Consider the following 23,732-nt stretch of genomic DNA (forward strand, 5'->3'; position numbering starts at 1 on the left):
GGATGTAAGATTTGTTAGCAAAAGGAAGAAGTCTCAAAAAAAAAAAAAAAAGACAGCAGGAAAGGCAGTCTGGGCAGGAAAAGGAGAAGAAGAGAAGAAAAGAGAAGGGGGTGGTCTAAAGAACCTTTTTCTTAAAAAAAAAACCCACAAAAAAACAAGGCAAATGAAAACATAAATTTTAGATCACAAAAGGAATTTTGTGATAATAATGATGACAGTTAACTACTATACTAAATGCTTAACATACCTTAATTCATTTAATCCTCAGGACAATTCTATGAGGTAGGTGCTGCTGTGATTCTCCCATTTTATAGGTAAAGAACCTGAAAAACTAAGTTAAGTAACTCGCAAAGGACATGGCAAGCAAGGAGGTCCAGGCTTCAAAGACAGGCTGTTTGGCTCCAGAGCTCATGCAATAACCCTGTACTATTGCCTCTGGGGATGACACAGTTCTACCTCTTCCTGATTCAGATGAAAAAATGAGGATCCATGACCTCTCCCCAAGGTCACAAGTTGGTCAGTAGCTACATCAAGGAAGTTAATGATCTGCAAAAAGTCATTATTTGCTCCATGAAATTTATGTCGTAGAGCATGCAGTGTCACTGGCTGAGCTTATGATCTAGGTCAAGCCCCCCTGGGTTTAAGGGTAGGGGGTTTCTGCATCCCAGCACATCAAGTCAAATTCCCTATGGGAAGCAGTCTTTCACTCATTTAAGAAACATTAACAAATAAATAAATAAAATGCTAGGTATGTACCAGGCCCTGTGCTGCACACTGAGATAGAATGTTGACCAAGAGGCAGCCCTGTGTGTACTTAAGGAGCTCCAGGTAGGTCGAAGCACAGGAGGAGACACTTAAACAAATGCATAAAAGTGTTACAGGCCCGCCTGGCCTGTGGTGGCGGAGTGGATGGTGCATGCACCTGCAGTACTGAGGTCGCTGGTTTGAGCCCCTAGGCTTGCTCAGTCAGGGAATATTGCCACAAGCAATCAGTGATCAACTAAAGTGAAGCAACTATGAGTTGATACTTCTTGCTCCCCCACTGCTCTCTCCTCTCTCTGTACAATCAATCAAGAAAAGGAAGGAAGGAGGGAGGGAGGAAGGGAGGGAAGGAGGGAGGGAGGGAGTAAGTAAGTAAGTTACAGACCCTAGATGGTACTGAAAGGGGAGCCCAGGAAGGACCAAAAGGACTGAGTCAATTCAGATCACAAAGGAGCCAGGAAATACCATGAAAGAGGCAAATTTTCATCTTGAGTCTTGACATTGACTCCAGGAGACCGAACTCACAGAAGAAGTAAAGCGAACAAGATTATAGAACCTGAAATAGCATGGCATAATTTGAGGGCTTGTGGTAAGCAAAAGAGTGGTCCCCAAAGACAGCCTTGCCCTCATCCTCAGAACCTGTGATGTTACTTAACATGGAGAAAGGGACTTTGCAGATGTGATCAAGGTTAAGGACCCTGACGTGGGGTGGACGAGCCTGGGTTATCTTGGTGGGCCCAATCAAATCGCACTCCTTAAAGGCAGAAGAAACAGAAAGGTGGGTCAGAGAGATGAGGCGGCAATCCTCCAGCTCTGAAAACGGAGCACAGGAACCACGAGCAAGGAATACAAACAGCTTCTGGAAACCGGAAAAGGCAAGGGAGCAGATTCTCCCCTAGAGTGCCCAGAAAGGAATGTAGCCTTGCCAACACCTCTGTTTTAGCCCACTGAAACCCTACTGACCCATAGACCATAAGATAATAATGTGTTCTTTTATATCACTAATTCTGTGACAATTTGGTATAGCATTATTCATAGTAAATGAAGGACTGCTGAAGAACTGGGAATCTGTGGCACAACTTGAAACTAGAAGGCCACTGGAAAGGTCCTTGCCACAGACATTCGTTATCTTGGGCAAGTCAAATCATATCCCTGTTCATTCACTCACTCACTACTTTGTTCATTCAACAAATATTTTTAGCTGCACACAGATTATATTTCATCTGGGTTATGAAGGACAAGTAAAAGCCATTATGGACAAAGGTGCATGTTCAGGTTTCAGGAGGTAGTATAAAGAATATCTTAGCTTTGTCACTATTATTTGGTTTTCTGACCTGGGTAAATTACTTTAAACTCTCTAAACCTCAGTATTCCCAATTGTAAAATGGAGAAAATAACATTTACCTTCCAGAATTGTTATGTGGATCAAATGAGGTCATAGTCGGGAAAGCACTTAGCAAATATAGGTTTTCTTGTCAATCAATCATAAATGAAAATAAGACATCTCTGAAATCAGATCAATATGATTGACATACAACTTTTCCCAGAATATTCATATATACAGCACTGCAAAGTAGAGCATGCTTGCTGACCAGGTTGAGTGCAAGGCCTAACTCCACTGCCTCATCAGCCATCTACCCGATACCCCTACCACTGGTCTCCTTTAAAATGAAGGCAGCCAGCCATGGAGTCCCCATTATGAGTCCCCATTATGAGTCCCCATTATGTGCCAGGTCCACAGGCTTTTGTTTAGCCGCCCCTCAACTTCCCAGACCACTTGAGATCAGTGAGGCCACTCATTTTCCTTGCCTCTTAAACATTCTCCTCCTCGGCCTTCATGTCACAATACAAAAGTCCTGGCTCCCTTCCTCTCTCTCTAATTATATTCCTTCTGCCTCTTCACAGGGTCTTCTTCCTCTTCCTACTTCCTTACCATGGATCTTCCAAGTTCTATACTTCAGCCCTTGAATCTTTTCTTTTACTCAGAGAATTCATCCACTTACGGTATATGATTTTAAGCAAATGCTTCCAGGTAAATGACCACCAAATATGTATTTTTAGTCAAAAGCTCTCAAGTGAGCTTCAGTCTCACTTCCCCGATTGCCTGCTGGACATTGCTACCTGGAGAGTTCATGTGAGAGCAAAATGCTACAGGCATTGACTAACATGAACTAAATTCTGTTTGAAAGGCACTAACAGGCATGCAGTCCTATTTAAAAGAGGTGAGTTAAAGCAGATGGCAGGACCCCTAGAGATGGTCCAATAAAATAAAGGCCCATATGGCTACTGTCCAGGGCACAATGGCAGTCTTCTGCTTACTAACAAAGAACATGGCCCTAAGAGACCCAGGTTCTCATTATATCTCTGGTGCTAACTTACTATGTGGTCCTAGATAACTCACTTCATCTCTCTGGGTCTGTGTCCTTTATAAATTTATGTAGGTAAATGGATTTAAAAGTGTTATGCCATTGCCATTTACAAAGTTCATAAATAGAAAAAGTTTTAAGATCTCAACCAGTAAATGGACAAGGAATACAAACAATTCACACACACAAAAAGTGCCAATAAACACAGAAAAAGTCATTCTCTTGCAGCAAATGAAAACAAGATGCTATTTTAACCTATTAGTAAGACTTTCAGAAAATGGTAGGGATATAAAGTAGAACATTTCTAAAAATCCAAGATTCAAAAATGGATCAGGATTGGAGATACATACCCAAGAGCTGTTTGAATTAAGGCCTTGGTTAAGCTCGAGAGTGGATAGGCTCTCTGCTGGACTCGAGCAGAAGACTGAGGGCGGAGCGTTATGGAAGAGTACCCCATAATCGGGAACAGGGGACAAGGACTGAAGAAACAGGAATATAAGAAGCTAGAAAGAGTCATGGAGAAAATCTTATTTGACCATGTCATTTTCATTCTTTGGATGAATATATTCTGAGTTTCTGCTATATGCCACACCAATGCTGGAAACGTATCACTAAATAAAATGTGTTGCATGGTCCTGCTGGCATAGGGTTACTGCTTAGTAAATCAAAAATAAAGAAGCAAATAATTAAATAAGTAATTGCAAACTCAGGAAAGGGCTAAGGAAATAAACATTTAAAAAATTGGCAACAAGTTCAGTGTCACTTACATTGACAGAAAAAGACTGATCAATAGTTTCAAATTCGTGGTTCTGGGCAGATGAAAAATGAGACACAACTACTGGACTTGGATAGAATGAAATCACTGTGTCCTGAGAGAGAACAGTAGCTGTGGGAGAAGCCAGCATGAAAAGGATTGAATGAAGGAATGGGAGGTATAGAAATGGAAGTTGTGATTATCAATAATTTTTTTAAAGATTTTATTGATTTTTAGAGAGAGGAGAGTGAGAGAGAAAAATAGGGTGAGCAGGAAGCATCAACTTGTAGTAGTTGCTTCTCCTTTGTGCCTTGACCGGGCAAGCCTGGGGTTTTGAACAGGTGACCTCAGCGTGCCAGGTTGATGCTTTATCCACTGCACCACCACAGGCCAGGCAGATTATCAGTAATTTTTAAAGACATTTGGCTATAAAGGGAAGAAGAGAAGCAAGATGTCTGTAAGAGATGGCAAAGCCAATTAAAGGGAAAGACCTGAATCTGTATGAAAGCAGAAAGAACCAATGGATAGGGTAGGAGTGGCAACAAAATAAAGGGGCTTCTTGGCCTCTGCATCTCCAGTCAAGCCTTGCTAACGCCAGTCCATTTTCCCTGATAAGGCTGCTCTTCAAACCTGTCAATCAATGGGTTAGAATCTCTCCTATTTTAAAAATGATAACTTTCTTCAACCCCACATTCCCTTTCTAATATTGCCATCTCTCTTTCCTTTCAATATCAAACTTCTTGAAAGAGCTGTTTATCTTCGCAGTTTCATTTCCTCACCTCCTTCTCATTCCTCAATTTTCTGACCCTAACCCTGCCTTTGACCCTACCAAAACCATTTATAACCTTAACTTGCATACTTAATGTGCAAGTTTTAGATTTAGCATATTTGGCCTTTGAGAACAATGGACATTGCTGACCTAGAAATATTCCTTCCCATTTCATGACAGCATTCTTTCCTGTTTCCCTTGTCAGTCTCCTTCTCTAAGTCTCTTCAATATCAGTGTGCTTCAGGTTTTTGGACTTAGCTCTTGGCTTTTCTTAAATACTGTCCCTGGGCAAGCTCAATTTGCTCAATTTCTAACTATACGCTGATGATGACTCCCAAGTATATATGGATAGTCTCTCCTTAGCTTCAGCCTTGTACTTCCAACATTCTGTTGGACATTTCCTCTTGGATGTCCCACAGTATATAAAACACAATTAGTCTAAAACTGAATTTATTAATCTCTCCACCTCCATGATTGCTGTTCCCTATCTTAACGAGTAGTACTGCCACCCGCCTGCTTGACCATAACAGAATTCTAGGTTTTAGCCTTCTTCATTCCTTTATCTTCGTTCCCAACATCCAGTGAATCTCTAAGTCCTTTGGGATTTTATTGCATTTATGTCTCTTGCTTCCAACCACACTTCTCTGTCTCTGTGACTATTACTCCACCCGGGCCACCCTCATTTCTCAATCAGATGTTTTAGTAGCTTCTTCACTGGGCTTCCTGCCTCTAGGTTTGCTTTTCTCAATATTTTTCCCACATGGCAGCCAGATAGATTTTTTTATAAAATGTAAATGTAAATGTGCCACTCCTTCATTCAAAATCTTCCAATAATAATCACTTACTATCTTTAGGGTCTTTCACTGCAGTAAAACTAGATTCTAGATAAAAATCACCTCATTACCTCTTTTGTGTGTGTGTGTGTGTGTGTGTGTGTGTGTGACAGAGACAGAGAGAGGAAAAGACAGGGACAGACAGAGAGGAAGAGAGAGAGATGAGAAGCATCAATTCTTTGTTGCAGCATCTTAGTTGTTCATTGATTGCTTTCTCATATGTGCCTTGACCGAGGGACTATAGCAGTTCGAGTGACCCCTTGCTCAAACCAGATGAGTCCATGCCCAAGCTGGCGACCTCGGGGTTTTGAACCTGGGTCCTCCACATCCCAGTCCAACACTCTATCCACTGCACCACTGCCTGGCCAGGGCACCTCATTCCCTCTTAAAGAAAAGTAAGCAGAGGCTAAAAGGGTTGGCTCAGGGCAGGATGAGGTTAAACTAAGGGCTGATGTAAACAGTAATGCTGCTGAAATACTGACCATTGGGCCAATCGTGAAGTGAGAGAGCTGATCCTGGGACACTCACAATGACCTGGGACCCTTGAGAAGTGCACTGAAGTATTCTAGGTCAGCTGGGACCCTTTGTTATTGGCACAAAAAAAGAAAAAACGCTAATCCTCTATACAGGGAAGTTTCTCCAACTTAGTCCTACTAAATTCCCATAGATTGAAAGAAAATAATGCACTCACAATTAAAAATCAGGAAACACATGGGAAGGCAAGCACCATGAGACTCAGCAGAAACAATAAACAACAGATTTAAACCCCTAAGGACTACAAATACTAGAACAGTCAGATGAAAAATACTGAAGAACTATACATTAAATGTTTGAAGAAATAAAAGGTATAATCATAAGAATGTACAAATAATATTTTTAAAAGACTGATTTAGGGGGAAAAAGAAGCTTCTAAAACTGAAAAATAGTTTTTGAGATAAAGAACTCAATGAATGGGTTAAAAAGCAGATTAGAGTCAGCTAAAAAGAGAATTAGTGTCTCAGGAGATATATATCTGAAGAAACTTCCCAGAATATAACAAAAGCCAAAGAGATAAAAAATACACGACAAATAAGTAAGGGGTACGGGAAAAAATGTACCTCTAATTGTAGAATCTCAGAACGAAGTAATAGAATGAAAGAGAGGTACTTTTGAAGGGATAATGGCTGTAAAATTCTACAGATGAACACAAATCTACATGTCCAAGAAGTACACTATCTCTAGGTTAAACAAAAAGAAATATGTGCTGTGGCGGCCAGTCTATAAGATATCACCCAATGATCCTCACCTCCTGCTATTTATAACCTGTGTGTAGTTGCCTCCCAAACTGCACCAGGGTTGGTCTGTGTGCCCCACAGAATATGACAGAAGTGATGGTATATCACTTCCAGGATTAGGTTACAAGACCTGTAGCTTCCATCTTGGTTGTTCTGTCTTAGATCACTTGTTCTGGGGAAAGTCAGCTGCCATGCCATGAGCATCCTTAAGGAGAGGCCCATGTGATGAAGAACTGAGGCCTCCTACTAGCAGTTCTAGGAGTGAGCCATTTTGAATTGATCCTTCCAGTCTCTGTGTGGCTTCTTCAGCGTTCCTGGGTTGAAGAGTCCTTTTAGTTTAGTCCAAAGTTGGTTTTTCCAGCTGATAGTTCATAAAATTAGTTTGTAATCCACATTGGTTCTGGGAGGTAGATGCTGGTACGTCCGCCTACTCCAGCGCCATCTTGTCTCTCCTGAATTGATCCTTAAGTCCTGGTCAAACTTTAAGGTAACTAGAGTCCCAGCCAACAGCTTGACTGAAATCTCTTAAGAGACTATGAGCACCTGACCAGGTGGTGGCGCAGTGGATAGAGCGTCAAATTAGGATGTGCAGGACCCAGGTTCAAAACCCCAAGGTCACCAGTTTGAGTGCAGGCTCATCTGCTTGAGCGTGGGGTCACTGGATTGAGCGTGTGATCAACACCATGGTAGCTGGCTTGAGCCCAAGGTCACTGGCTTGAGCCCAAGGTCACTGGCTTGAGCAAGAGGTCACTTGCTCTGCTGTAGCCCCCCTTCCAAGTCAAGGCACATATGAAAAAGCAATCAATGAAAACTAAGGTGCCACAATGAAGAATTTATGCTTCTCATCTCTCTCCCTTCCTGCTGTCTGTCTGTCCCTATCTGTCCCTCTCTCTGACTCTCTCTGTCAAAAAAAAAAAAAGAAAATGTCACCCCATTAAAATTAATTAAAAAGAAAAAGAGAGAAACACTATGAGCCAGAATCAACCAGATAGCAGCTCCCAGATTCCTGACTCTGAAAAACTGTGTCAGAAAACAATATTTAAATTCCTCAATTTGGGGGTAATTTTTACACAGGGATAGATAACTAATATACTTGCTAAGACCAAACAGTTTTTAATGGCTTACAAAGAACCTTCTCCATCTGGTCCAGACTGTCTCTCTAGCTTCATGTCAAACACACCAAACTTCTTTTAGTTTCTGCAGTGCCTCCTGTTCTCAGCTCAAAGAATATACCTCCTGCCTGACATTCTTCAACGTCTTTTCCTTTACTCCCAATGCATATACTCCTTAGGCTAACTTCTGATCATCAGAATACTTATCACACTGTCTGATAGTCTTGTTAAATTGTCTGTCCTTCCATTAGACCAGGGGTCCCCAAACTACAGCCCGCGGGCCGCATGCGGCCCCCTGAGGCCATTTATCCGGCCCCCGCTGCACTTCCGGAAGGGGCACCTCTTTTCATTGGTGGTCAGTGAGAGGAGCACATTGACCATTTCATTAGCCAAAAGCAGGCCCATAGTTCCCACTGAAATACTGGTCAGTTTGTTGATTTAAATTTACTTGTTCTTTATTTTAAATATTGTATTTGTTCCCATTTTGTTTTTTTACTTTAAAATAAGATATGTGCGGGATTTGTTCATAGTTTTTTTTTATAGTCCGGCCCTCCAACAGTCTGAGGGACAGTGAACTGGCCCCCTGTGTAAAAAGTTTGGGGATCTCTGCATCAGACTATAGATTTCAAAGAGGCGTGGACAATAGCCGCCTCCATTATTATGCCAGCACGGTTCCTAGCACAAAGAAGGCACTCAGTAAACACTTGCCTCTTGTAGCCCACAGGATAGGGACAGGCAGGAGACTCAAGGTAGAAGAATGTAAACACATGCAGGCAATGATCCAAATGACTCTTCAGCTTAGCAACTGTCATAACTATAAAGAAATCAAGAAACACCTATATTTTCTAAACCTCAGGTTTAGGGAAGGCTTGGAGTAAGGTCAAGACTTAAAAGTTGGATGGTTTCCAGCTCCTCCCAAGTCAAGCCCCCTTGTTGTGGTTTCATTATGATCCTTGAATTAAAATCCCTGATCAGACACACCCATTCTTAAAAGCATATTCACAATTTACTCAAAGAACAAAATTGAAATGATTTTTTAAAAATTATCATACCCTGTATTTTCAGAATAATTCCAGCCTATTACATTGATATTTAAGGTCTGATCATAACTGTGCTGTGTGCCTAAACGTGAACATATATAGGTATATACATATATGTAAATATATACATGTCATAAAATATTAAATCACTAGTACCCTCTACTGGTGGAAATACCTTATCTGCTCATATGAATGGTCTTATTGCCCTCTAGTGACCACCACCTATAATGAGAAAACCCACCAGCAGATGGGAGCATTGCCTTGGCTGTGATGATAGGGTTTTATGTTCTTGAAGCCTCTAATTTTCTCAGATTCTGGTTTATATTACAGGGGTGCAACTCTCAAGACTCTTGGGGGGGCTCTCTGGGGGATTTCACACAGTTCTTGCCAGCTGTTAGAGCCAGTGTGAAGCTGCTCTGTCTCCTGCTTCTCATAAACAAGAGGTCAAGGGGATGCAGAGAAGGCAATGGCTGCACTAGTGCGGGTAAGAACAGCAGCTGTGAGTGACTGCCCTGGACTCCCTGGGGAGCCAGAGCAGCTTGAGGAACACATGTTGGCCCTCCCTTGCATATTATTCACAGTTGTGTGCTATACTAAAGCGGCAATTCAATGTAGTCCCTGACTTACCTTTCAAATATTTCCAACGCTATAACCAATGATGGAATAGCAAAGGATGCTATCGTTTTGTTTTTATAAACCGTACTTTACAAGTTATTTCTCCTCAAGACAGAAACTAGACAACTCTCTTTCAAGATTTCACTGACATGTCACCTCTTCTATGAAGCCTTTTCTGAATTCCCCAGATGTGACTACTCTTTCCTTATGCCAGCATATACCTTGTAGAGATCAGAATGGTACCCAGGATATTATTTGTTTTTATTTAAACCTATAATTTCTTATTGCTCACATTTGTCTACATGCTTATTTCTCCACCAAGCCCTAAATTCCTTGAGATCAGGAACCATGTCTTATTCATTTCTGCATACCCAGCATCAAGCACACTCAAAATGTTATCCATAGATCACTGCCAGTTACCAGTCCATGCGGTAAACACAGAAACTGAAGCATTTAGAAACTTTTATAGCAATCTGACAGAGTAATTCTACATCTGTTGGTCTCATTTTTAAAACTGGGGCTTGTATTTTGTATATTTTAATTTTATTTTTCTGGTAATTTTTATTATATATTCTAAAAGTATTGGTCTGCAAACAATGGAAAGTTTTTAAACAATGGTCCCTTACCATGGATAGTTTGAGAAGCACCGATATGAGAGATAACTTAATGTTTGAGTGAGGGAGGAAAGGGAAGGGAGGAGATAAAAATATAAGCACTTTGTATAACATTCAGAAGGAACATACCTATCCTTGTTGATTTTAATACTTCCCTGGAGGGTATTTTCTTCTTTAATTCTTGTAAGGTTTCAACTAGATTCTCTTTGGTTTGATCAGGAAGCTCCAACATAGTTTTCCATCTTTTTATGTCTTCTACAACCACAACTCTCTGGGAAAAGAAAAGTCATTTGGAAAATGGAACATTTTCATTAGAAAGACATCTGCCTTCACCTGAGCTAATGGGGCTCCTATTGACATATGAATTATTGATTATGACCTGAACCAAAGCACAGTATGTGTGATAGCCCCAAATGATGGGTAATTGCTTAAAAGCAGGTTCTGCTTACTGCAAATCAGGAAGAGAGTTACATCTATTAGGAAAAGTGCAACTTTTAATCTTACCATGTCAGACACCACTGGGCACTTAGCAGTGAGAAGCAATAGGATGAGAAAAAAAGAAAAATGATGCTGAGGTGAATCAACCATATAGCTCACTTAAGTGTGTTAATTCATAGGCAAGGACAGAGAGGAAAAAATCATAGACACATTTATTTCAACAATAAAAGCACACTTCAATAGCTCTCCACTTCCCAGATGATACAACTCAAACTGTTTCTTGTTTGAACAATTTTTAAAAACTTCAAACACATAGAAAGGTAGAGTAATTCACTATGTATTTATAATAAAAGTTAATATTTTGCCTTTTTTATTTTATAAATAAAACATTACAAAGTTTAACCCTTCACCAAACTCATTCCCCTCCTTCCATTCCTAGAAGAAGCTACCATACTTCCATTAAGTGTAAAATTTTAACAGTTAAGAAATCTGGGCGGAGGGATGAGAAGATTCTTTGTTCTGCACTGCAACTTTTCTTTAGTTTTGAAATTATTTCAATTAAAGAATTTAGAAAAGTAAACAGACAAAATAATAAAGTTGTTTTTATAATTAAAAACAAATCTTGTCTCAATGGTTATTACCCAGGGGAGGGGGCCGAGTTAGGAATGGAAGGGGACTCTGGGATCTGGAAATGCTTTTTCTTGATCTGGATACTGGTGACACAGGTGTGCTCACTTTGTGAAAATTTGTCAAGGTATACATTCATAATGTCCATTTTTCTACATGCATGTGATCAATAAAAAGCAACCAAAAAATCTCCCTCTCTATATATCGACTCCCTCTCCTGGCTGGGGTCTGCTTCCAGTCTAGCAGGAAGTGGTGGAAGGAGATGTCTGACTCTTCTACTTCTGTCATTGCTCCTCCTCCTCCTCCCTCTTCTGCTTCTTTGCTTTGGTCTCTGACTCTTCTGAAAGGCAGAAACCGCAAGAGCCAAGCTGAAAACAGGAGGCTAGTGTGTCCCAAAAGGAAAGTTTATTTTTAAAGTGCAAGGGTGCAAGCGGGCTGAGACCAGCAAAAGGGTGTCAGCCAAGAGCTGCGGGAGAGAGCAGTAGATAATAGAGGTTCAGGCATTTGCTGGCATGGGGTTGTCTGCACCTGAACATACTCAGATTAGCATATCAGGGTTTGCTACCTTGGTTACAGGCTGTTTCTTTTTTCCAACCCTCAGGCCATTCATGATAGCCTTGTCTCAAGGACATTTTTCAGAACCTTCCCAGGGTGGGTGGGTGAGTGGGTGGGTGGGTTGGGGGGTTTGCTTAAGGGGAAGTAGAATTTGGGAGAGGGAGATGCTTACTGAAGAAGTTGCCTTAGTGCAGCGGTTCTCAACCTGTGGGTCGCGACCCGTGTTTTGGTCGTTTGACCCCCTCCGGGGTCGCGACCCACAGGTTGAGAACCGCTGCCTTAGTGGAAGTTGGGTGAGAGGAATTTGAGGGGTTTTTTTTTTGTTTGTTTTTTTTGTATTTTTCTGAAGACAGAAACGAGGAGGCAGTCAGACTCCCGCATACGCCCGACCCGGCATGCCCACCAGGGGGCGATGCTCTGCCCATCTGGGGCATTGCTCTGTTGCAACCAGAGCCATTCTAGCGCCTGAGGTAGAGGCCATGGAGCCATCCTCAGCGCCTGGGCCAACTTTGCTCCAGTGGAGCCTTGGCTGCAGGAGGGGAAGAGAGAGACAGAGAGGAAGGAGAGGGGGAGGGGTGGAGAAACAGATGGGCGCTTCTCCTGTGTGCCCTGGCCGGGAGTCGAACCCGGGACTCCTGCACGCCAGGTCGACGCTCTACCACTGAGCCAACCGGCCAGGGCCAGGAATTTGAGTTTTAAAAGAGCTAATTTAACTCTCACACCTTCCAGGTTTGAAGCTAGGAAAAGTAGGAGCAATAGGACAGGAAAAGCCTTACTTTCTGTTGTGATACTATGCTAATCAGGTTTTAGTGCTCTGGGATATTTTCAATAGGAAGAAGGTATAAATATATCATTCTGCAACTTGATTTTTCACTCAATTAATTTTATTATTTTAATTTTTTTAGTGAGAGGAGGGGAGGCAGAGAGATAGACTCCCACATGTACACGATTGGTATCTACTGGGCAAGCCCACTAGGGGGCGATGCTCTGCCCATCTGGAGCCCTTGCTCTATTGCAACTAGAGCCATTTCTTAGCACCTGATGCGGAGGTCATAGAGCCATCCTCAGTGCCCGGAGCCAACTTGTTCCAATCGAGTCATGGCTACAGGAGGGAGGAGGAGAGAGAGAAAAAGGGGGGGGAGGGAGAGGTGAGGGAGGAAGGGTAGAGAAACAGATGGGCACGTCTCCTGTGTGCCCTGACTGGGAATAGAACCCAGGATATTCACATGCCGGACTGATGCTCTACCACTCAGCCAAATGGCCAGGGCCTCAATTTATTTTCTTGATTTTTTTTTTTTTTTCTGAAGCTGGAAACGGGGAGAGACAGTCAGACAGACTCCCGCATGCGCCCGACTGGGATCCACCCGGTACGCCCACCAGGGGCGATGCTCTGCCCACCAGGGGGCGATGCTCTGCCCCTCCGGGGCGTCGCTCTGCCATGACCAGAGCCACTCTAGCGCCTGGGGCAGAGGCCAAGGAGCCATCCCCAGCGCCCGGGGCAGAGGCCAAGGAGCCATCCCCAGCGCCCGGGCCATCTTTGCTCCAATGGAGCCTCGCTGCGGGAGGGGAAGAGAGAGACAGAGAGGAAGGAGGGGGGGGTGGAGAAGCAAATGGGTGCTTCTCCTATGTGCGCTGGCCGGGAATCGAACCCGGGTCCCCCGCACTCCAGGCCGACACTCTACCGCTGAGCCAACCGGCCAGGGCCTATTTTCTTGATTTATTCACACTGATATATATTATATAAAGCCAGATAATCCACTTTAATAGTACTGGATAGTATTCCATTATTTTTGTATACAAATATCTTAGAATTTTAAAATCTATTCCCCACATTCAGGGTTGCAGATAGTGTGAATTTAAACTATATATAGATACAGATAGATATGTAAATATAGATATAGATAGTTCTACTTTATTATAGTCAACTATTTTTTCATCCAAAACCCTGAGAAGACCACACTCTTCACGTTACTTCCTTGGACTAATGGAATTTTTCTAGTTCATTTTTTCTCAAACATGGAAGCCCTATTTTGGCTCTCAGCTTCATATGGGAGTTATTAGCCTGAGGACTTATGTGCAGTCCTCATACTGGCCCTAAATCCCCAGACCCTAAGCATTACATCTGGTTTCAATAGACCTATTCAACTTCAGCTCCCACTTGCACTCTGGGTTTGGATTTCTTCTCATGGCTCCTGAGGATTTCTTGTTCTTGCTTTTGAGTTCAGCTCTGTTTCCGAGACTTTTTATCCAGCATTCCTCCATGGTTAGGATGAGGTTCAGGATTCTACTCTGCTCATTCCAGCATATGGAACTATAGAAGCCCAACTCTTTGGCATGGCATAAAAGGCCTTACGTGACTTGGCTCCTGACTCCTCTTCAGTCTCATCATCTGTTCCAGATACACCAAAGTATTTGAAGCAATCTATAGATTCAACGCAATTTCTATCAAGATACCGATGGTGTATTTCACAGAACTAGAACAAATATTCTAAAAATTTAAATAGAACTTGAATAGCAACAGGATCTTGAGAAAGAACAAAGTGGAGGAATCGCACTACTTATATCAAACTATACTACATAGCATAGTAATCAAAACAGCATGGTACTGGCATAAGAACAGACATACAGATCAATGGAACAGAAGAGAAAGGCCAGAAATATATACATTCCTTTATAGTAAAATAATTTTTGACAAAGGAGGCAAAAACATACAATGGGGTAAAGAGAGTCTATTCAATAAATGATGTCGGGAATATTGGACAGATTCGTGCAAAAAAAAAGAAACTTGACCACCTTCTTACACCATACATAAGAATAAACTCAAAATAGATAAAATATTTAAAGGTTAGACTTGACACCATAAAAATCCTAAGAGAAAATATAGGCAGTAAAACCTCAGACATTTCTTATAGTAATATTTTTTCTGATATATATCCTCAGGTAAGGGAAACAAAAGAAAAAATAAACAAATGATACTACATCAAACTAAAAAGCTTTTGCACAACAAAGGAAACCATCCACAAAATGAAAAAACCTACTGAATGGGATACATATATGGGAGAACATATCTGCTCATACATCTGATAAGGAATTAATATGCAAAATTTATAAAACACTTATAAAATTCATCACCCAAACCACAAACAATCCAGTTAAAAATTGGGCAAAGGACACTTCTCCAAAGAGAACATACAGAGGGCCAATAGGCATATGAAAGACGCTCAGAGAAATACAAATTCAAACCACAATGAGATATCACTTCACACCTGTCAGAATGACTAGCACTAATATAGTGTGTCCGTAAAGTCATGGCGCACTTTTTTTTTTTTTTTAATTTTTATTTATTTATTCATTTTAGAGAGGAGAGGGAGAGACAGAGAGAGAGAGAGGACAGACAGAGAGAGAGAAAGGGGGAGGAGCTGGAAGCATCATCTCCCGTATGTGCCTTGACCAGGGTTTCAAACCGGCGACCTCAGCATCTCCAGGTTGAGGCTTTATCCACTGCGCCACGACAGGTCAGGCTCATGGCGCACTTTTGACTGGTCACAGGAAAGCAACAAAAGACCATAGAAATGTGAAATCTGCACCAAATAAAAGGAAAACCCTCCCAGTTTCTGTAGGATGATGTGGCAGCATGTGCACATGCGCAGATGATGACATAACACCATGTATACAGTGGAGCAGCCCACAGCCATGCCAGTCAAGATGTGGACGGTACAGAGGAAAGTTCAGTGTGTTCTGTGGCTCGCTAGATTTGAATCCGTGACCAAAGTGCAACGTGAATATTGGCGCGTTTATAACAAAGCACCACCACATAGGAATAACTATTCGGTGGGATAAGCAGTTGAAGGAAACCAGCAGTTTGGTGGAGAAACCCCATTCTGATAGGCCATCAGTCAGTGACGAGTCTGTAGAGGCTATACGGGAAAGCTACCGAAGGAGCCCTAAAAAATCTGTGCGTGAGCCCACATCGAACTGCACTAAATAGGTATGAAACTGGGAGCGTTTTCCTTTTATTTGGTGCAGATTTCACATTTCTATCGTCTTTTGTTGCTTTCCTTTGACTGGTCAAAAGTGCACCATGACTTTACGGACACACTGTATATCAACAAGCAACAAGTGCTGGCGAGGGTGGGGAGAAAAGGGAACCCTCCTGCATTGTTGGTGGGAATGCAGACTGGTGCAGCCACTGTGGAAAGCAGTATGGAGTGAACTCAAAAAATTAAAAATGAAACTGCTTTATGACCCAGCAATTCCACTTTTGAAAATTTATTCAAAGAAACCTAAAACACTAATTTAAAAGAATATATACACCTCTATATTCATTGCAGTGTTATTTACAATAGCCAAGATTTGTGTCCATCACGAGATGAGTGGGGAAAAAAGCTGTGGTACATGTACACAACGGAATACTACTTAGCTATAAAAAAGAAGGAAATCTTACCCTTTGTGAAAGCATGGACAGGCCTGGAGAACATTATGTTAAATGAAATAAGCTAGTCAGAGAAAGACAAGTATCATATCATTTCACTCATATATGGAATCTAATGAACAGAATGAACTAACAAGCAAAATAGCAACAAAGAGCAGGCTGACAGCTGGGGAGAGGGGGGCTGGGAGGATGGCAGGATGGAGGGATTGAGTAACAAAGAAAAAAAAAAAGAGAAAACTTATGGACATGGACAACAGTGTGGTGACTGCTGGGGGGAGGGTGGTTGCTGCCCAAATGAGTCAGTGTTTCACTCTCTGTCTGGAATGTTCTTTCTTTGCCTATCTATTTTTTTAAGACTCTCTTCAAATATCACCTCCTCTGTGAAGCCATTCTTGCCTCTCTCCAATCAGATTTGACCATACTCCTTTTTGGTCCATTTGTAATCTTTACAGACTTCTATTACTGTGTCTCTGTTTTGTTTTTTTTTACAGAGACAGAGAAAGGGATCGATAGGGACAGACAGGAACAGAGAGAGATGAGAAGCATCAATCATCAGTTTTTCATTGTGACACTTTAGTTGTTCATTGATTGCTTTCTCATATGTGCCTTGACCGTGGGGCTATAGCAGACTGAGTAACCCCTTGCTCGAGCCAGCGACCATGGGTCCAAGCTGGTGAGCTTTGCTCAAATCAGATGAGCTGACACTCAAGCTGGCGACCACGGGGGTCTCGAACCTGGGTCCTCCGCATCCCAGTCCAACACTCTATCCACACCACCACCACTTGGTCAGGCACTGTGTCTCTGCTTTTTGCATATACTTGTCTACTAGTCTATCTTCCCCACTGAACTGTGAACAACTTGAGGGCTGGAACAATTCATGTGTCTTTCTATACCTAGTGCAAAATTGGTGTGATTGAACAAAATCATTTCTACCCTCAGGGACTAAGTATAGTATAGTTTTCAGATCTAAAATTTTAGGGCGGAAATAGAAAAATATAAAAACCAGTTTCAGAACAGAAGAATTCCATATACATCAAAGAATGTTTTCTTATTTTCACCCAGATGTGGCCCCAAAACAGATATTTCAAGTGTATATCAGAATTTTGGAGAGGAAAAAGAGAGTGAACATGAAATATCACTGAGGTAGCTACACTGAGTAGTGGAATGGTTACTGCCAGAAAGGAAGGTGGTGCTCTCCAATATACCATCTAGTCTTACATTTTTTGGATGGCTGAAATATCAAGTTTGACAAAATCAATTAGGGACAACGATTCGCTCATAAACAATAACATGGGCACCATTCCATGGTGCTAGTCAATCAGACAAAGGGAGGAAAGGTTTTTTTTTTGTTTGTTTGTTTGTTTTTTTAAGAGAAAGAAGCTTTTTTTTTTTTTTTTAATTTTTATTTATTTATTTATTCATTTTTTAGAGAGGAGAGAGAGGGAGAGAGAGAGAGAGAGAGAGAGAGAAGGGGGAGGAGCTGGAAGTATCAACTCCCATATGTGCCTTGACCAGGCAAGCCCAGGGTTTCGAACCGGCGACCTCAGCATTTCCAGGTCGACGCTTTATCCACTGCGCCACCACAGGTCAGGCGGGAGGAAAGGTTTATAGAGCATTCTTAAGTGCTGAACCTAAAAAAATTAGCATATTCTAGAATTCTTTTAACTTAAAGAAATCTCGTATGGCAACCAACAGAAGAAATCACTTTCCCTTAAGGGAGTAAGAAGAGTTTAACCAAATTAACCTTTACCATTCAAATGTACACTACATGAGCTCTATTGAGTATCACTTTCATTGAATGTGATAAGGCTATGGCAAAATTACTTGTACTACACTGATAACAGAAATACAATGGTCCCAATATTCTTACGATTTCTGTTCTTCCTCTGCATGGCATTCAGAAACCTCCACTTTAACAGTTCACCACATTATGGGCAAACTGTAAAATCAGATTGTCTAGTTCAAATCCCAACTCTGCCACTTATAGCTGCATGACCTTGAGCAAATTATTTAATCTTTTTGTGCCTTATTATTCACCTGTAAAATATAAATAATGAAAGCATCCATTTTGCCTGGCCATCCACTGTGGTGGCACAATGGATAGAGCATTGACCTGGCATGCTGAAGTTGCCTGTTCAAAACCCTGGGCTTGCCCTGTCAAGGTACAAATGACAAGCAGCCAATGAACTAAATGAAGTGAAGCTGAAACATCTCACTCCACACCGCCCACTCTGTAAAATCAATACATAAAATCTTTTTTTAAAAAGCATCCATTTCACAGAGGAGTTATTAGAATTTAAAGAGTTAATATATGGAAAGCATTTAGTACAATGCCAGGCCCACAGAAATGGGCTCAATAGATGTTAGTAGTAACCATTACTGTTATCATCATCATCTTTCTCAGCTCCAGTTTTACTACACTAGCCTCTCCTTTTCTGTACATGAAAAGAGGAAACCATCAGTTTTTATCACATTCCAGGCACAATGCTTAGCCCTTTCAACATGCATTTATTTATTTAGTCCTCATAACATTGCAGGTTAGATACTGTTATTTCTGATGTTACAGATGAGGAAATCGAGGCTTGAACATTCAGCAAATTCTTGGCATTAAAATGTGATGCTGGTACGTGGGCATAAGTCATTTGGCAGACAGACCTATCTAACTCAATTTTAATTTGTCATTGCGTACACATGAAAGTAAGCACGTAAGTGTGCATAAGGAAAAGAGAACAGCGAGTACCACTTATTGAACAGCTATCTGTCACTACTTCTCTCTACCTAGCCAAATCTTTCCTTCCCTTTGGGGTGCGATAACCACTAAAACAAGATGCTGAGCTCTCTCCTCTTTTAACTTTTACTGTCCAAAAAAACACTTTTATAATAAATCACATATGATTTTATCATTACTTAATAATTTCTTATGCTATGATTCTCTAATAGGAAGTCCCATGAGGGCTCCTACTTTGACTTAAAGTTCTCTTATGTTCCCTACAGTACCTACCATAGTGTTGGATCTAAAGTTATTTCACAATAATATTTATAGAATAGTTTAATGTCCGGACCAGTTTAATGTAAGGGCATCTCCAAATAAAGATGATTCTCTTATTTATTTAATAAATTTTTACCTACAATGTAATAGGCACTGTGTTAGGTCTTAGAGAAGAATTAGAACATATTAAGACACTTTGGCCCCAGTCCTCAGGAGTTCATAGTAGACTAGGGAAAACTACCAGTTATCAGATAATTATAATAAAGTGAGGTAAGTGCTACAACAGATATTTGAGCCAAGTGCTAAGAGTATTAAAGAGGGATTAACTCCTCTAAATGACCTAGAAAGCATCTCAACATTCACTTATTTACCAACTATTTATTGACTACTTACTATGTGCCAAGCACTATGACAGGTCCAAAAATACAGGGGTAAATAAAATACCCAAGGTCCCTGTACCCATGTAATTTATAATCTAGGATTCACAGAAAAAGTTACATTTGAGTGGGATGACAAATGGGTAGAAATTTACTCTGTAAAAACAAAGAGAAAGGCTTTCTAGGAAAAGGAAAAAGCATTATTCAAAGCCCTGGAGACATGAAAGAGACTAGCTTATCTGAGAACAGCAAGAAATGGAGTGTGGTTAGAGAGTAGTCCTGTGAACACGGTGCTACAAGGAATAAGATGACAAGGCTCACTGGTCAGATCAGAAAGGGTAACACATGCCATGCCAAGGCTTTTGCAGTTTTAGTTCATTTGGTCATTCAGAAAAATGTATTGCAAATTTCTATATGCAAAGCCTGTGCCAGACACAGGGGACACAAAATCAGAAAGACATACTCTTTCAAGAAGCTTAGAGTATAGCAGGGCATGGGTATGTAAAGAAACACACAGAATTGAGCACAAGCAAGTGCAATGATAGGGGCATGTTTAAGATACAGGGATGGCTAGGGGATGTAAAACTGAATAAAAGAAACCTCATTTAAAATGGAGTTGGGCAGCCAGGAGAAGCTGTCATGCACTACCACTAGATATCAACTGCAGACCCCAACAGGAAGAGACCACATCTTGCACTCCCAACAAAAAATGTCCCTGTTTTACTACCAAAGAAATAGAAAGATTTGCTACCTGTCCAGAAACAAGCCTAGCCAATGAGAACCCTCAAAATTCAGCCAATTAGAAGTAATCAACATTCAGAACACTCTTCTTCCAATAGACTTATCTTCAAGGCAATCCCTTCCCAACATTTTTTTTTTATGACAGAGACAGAGAGAGGGACAGACAGGAAGGGAGAAAGACGAGAAGCAACACTTCTTTGCTGCAACTCCCCAGCTATTCATTGATTGCTCTCTCATATTTGCCTTGATTGGGGGGGGGGGCTACAGTAGACCAAGTGACCCCTTGCTCGAGCTAGCAACCTTCGGCTCAAGCTGGTGAGCCTTGCTCAAACCAGGTGAGCCCATGTTCAAGCTGGCGGCCTCAGGGCTCGAACCTGGGTCCTCCTAATGCTCTATCCACTGTACCACCGCCTGGTCAGGCCCCCCCTTTTTTTTTCTATAAAGTTTCCTCTCCTTTGTTTACTGACTTGACTAGTTTTTGCTATAGCGTGTTTGTGTTGAATTTCAATTCTCTGCCATTCCCAAATAAATTCATTTTCACTGGTAAAAAACTGGCTGTTTTATGTTTAAGTCAACAAGAAGGGAGTGATTAGATTGGCTCTGTATCTGGTGGACAGAAAGGACAGAATAAACTACTCTACTATGAACTATGTCATGGGGAACAAATAAGATTTCATAAAGTAAATGATAATAGCAAACACTTGCATAGTACTTAGAATGTGCCAGGCTCTGTTTCAAGTTCTTTATATACAGGCAGGGGCTAAAGTAGGTTTACAGTTATGAGTATGTAGAGTTTATTCTTTTTTTTTTAAGAGTTTATTCTTATATTATTATTTATTGTATTATTTTCCATATGAACAACGATATACCTACTTTTGCCCCACCTGATATATTGAGTCACTCAAACTTCATAACTACCTTATAAAATAGATATCATTTAATCTCATTTTATAGATGAAAGACAGTTTAAATAACTTGTTCAACATCACACCAGTAGCAATGGCAGAGCTGGGATTTTAACACAGGCAGTTTAAAATAGGATCTAGAATATGTGTTTTTAATTACTATATCATATCATCTCCAAGACAAGGGAGTAAAGCCATTCTAGGCCAACAGGAAAGCATATGCAAAGGTACAGAGGTATGAATGAGCACATCTTTGGTAAACTGTAAGCGGTTGACACTGGGTGAAATGTACATTAAGAAGAACCAGCAGGGGATGAGGCAGGCAGGTGCCAGGTCATGGAGGGCCTTGGGTGTCATGTAAAAAAAAGTCTTTATCGGCCCTGGCCGGTTGGCTCAGTGGTAGAGCGCTGGCCTGGCGTGCAGAAGTCCTGGGTTCGATTCCTGGCCAGGGCACACAGGAGAAGTGCTCATCTGCTTCTCCACCCCTCCCCTTCTCCTTCCTCTCTGTCTCTCTTCCCCTCCCGCAGCCGAGGCTCCACTGGAGCAAAGATGGCCCAGGCGCTGGGGATGGCTCCTCGGCCTCTGCCCCAGGCGCTAGAGTGGCTCTGATCGCAACAGAGCGATGCCCCGGAGGGGCAGAGCGTCGCCCCCTGGTGGGCGTGCCAGGTGGATCCCAGTCGGGCACATGCAGGAGTCTGTCTGACTGTCTCTCCCCGTTTCCGGCTTCAGAAAAATACAGAAAAAAAAATGTCTTTATCAATAAGTACTGAGAAACCACTGAAGGATTAGGCAGGGGAATGACTTGAGTATTTTTTAATTTTTTTAAAACTTACTTCTCTAGCCTGACCAGGTGGTGGCGCAGTGGATAGAGCGTCGGACTGGGATGAGGAAGGACCCAGGTTCGAGTCCCCGAGGTCGCCAGCTTGAGTGCGGGCTCATCTGGCTTGAGCAAAGAGCTCACCAGCTTGGACCCAAGGTCGCTGGCTCCAGCAGGGGGTTACTCGGTCTGCTGAAGGCCCACGGTCAAGGCACATGTGAGAAAGCAGTCAATGAACAACTAAGAAGTCGCAACGTGCAACGAGAAACTGATGATTGATGCTTCTCATCTCTCTCCGTTCCTGTCTGTCTGTCCCTGTCTATCTCTGCCTCTATAAAAAAAAAATTAATTAATTAATTAAAAAAAAAAAACTTACTTCTCTAGCCTGACCAGGCAGTGGTGCAGTGGATAGAGCGTCGGACTGGGACACAGAGGACCGAGGTTTGAAACCCCACGGTTGCTGGCTTGAGCACAGGCTCACTGGCTTGAGCGTGGGGTCGTTGGCTTGAGTGTGGAATCACAGACATGACCCCATGGTCGCTGGCTTGAGCCCAAGGTCGCTGGCTTGAGCAAGGGGTCACTCACTCTGCTGTAGCCTCCTGGTCAAGGCACATATGAGAAAGCAATCAATGAACAACTAAGGAGCTGCAATGAAGAATTGATGCTTCTCATCTCTCTCCCTGTGCTTGTCTGTCCCTGTCTCCCTCCCTCTGTCTCAAAAACAAACAAACAAACAAAAAAAACTTACTTCTCTAGCTAAGTGTAGGGGGGAGAATGACAGGAGATCTTAAGTTAAGAGACCATAGCACTGGTCTAGATAAAAACTAGTAAGATTTTGAATTTAGAGTGGGAGATATAAAGACAAAAAAGGTTTTTAGGAGGCAGAATTGAAAAATTGGACACAAGAGAAAAGAGTTAACGATGGTTTCTCTTTCTAGCCCTAGTTACTTAGCATATGGATATAAAAGTAAATACAGGAGAATAAAGAACAAGTTTTAAAGAAAAGCTATTGCATTTAATAGAAAGGTTATTCCATATGCCTACTGTTTATTTTGATTCCATAACCTTCATATGACTTATTCTTATCACCATATAGTGATTCTCAACTGGGGCACAAGTAAAGATATAGAGGGGAGAAGCATATAGAAGAAAATTAGATTTTAAGTGTTTGATGACCAGGCGGTGGTGCAATGGATAGAGCGTTGGACTGGGATGTGGAAGGACCCAGGTTTGGGACCTTGAGGTCTCCAGCTTGAGCAAGGGCTCATCTGGTTTGAGCAAAGCTCACCAGCTTGGACCCAAGGTCTCTGGCTTGAGCAAGGGATTACTCAAGGCCCTTCGGTCTGCTGAAGGCCCGCGCTCAAAGCACATGTGAGAAAGCAATCAATGAACAACTAGGGTGTCACAAAGTGCAACAAAAAACTAATGCTTGCCCTGGCTGGTTGGCTCAGTGGTAGAGCGTCGGCCTGGCGTGCAGAGGTCCCAGGTTCGATTCCTGGCCAGGGCACACAGGGGAAGCACCCATCTGCTTCTCCACCCCTCCCCCTCTCCTTCCTCTCTGTCTCTCTCTTCCCCTCCCGCAGCCAAGCTCCATTGGAACAAAGATGGCCCGGGCACTGGGGATGGCTCCTTGGCCTCTGCTCCAGGCGCTAGAGTGGCTCTGGTCACGACAGAGCGACGCCCCGGAGGGGCAGAGCATCACCCCCTGGTGG

At 42.0% G+C, this 23,732-nt stretch overlaps 1 protein-coding gene across 2 annotated transcripts in view; it reads right to left on the reverse strand.

Moving 5' to 3' along the window:
- Positions 1 to 23,732, reverse strand: part of TCEANC2 (transcription elongation factor A N-terminal and central domain containing 2) — a 44,001-nt gene that overhangs the window by 16,447 nt on the left and 3,822 nt on the right. For both annotated transcript variants that reach the window (XM_066269121.1, XM_066269120.1), the window contains exon 3: positions 10,269 to 10,410. In XM_066269121.1, coding sequence (XP_066125218.1) covers positions 10,269 to 10,410 — 142 coding nt within the window. The remainder of the gene's footprint in view (positions 1 to 10,268; positions 10,411 to 23,732) is intronic.

This window comes from Saccopteryx bilineata, chromosome 3, assembly GCF_036850765.1.
Source record: "Saccopteryx bilineata isolate mSacBil1 chromosome 3, mSacBil1_pri_phased_curated, whole genome shotgun sequence".
In the NCBI taxonomy this organism is placed as follows: domain Eukaryota; kingdom Metazoa; phylum Chordata; class Mammalia; order Chiroptera; family Emballonuridae; genus Saccopteryx; species Saccopteryx bilineata.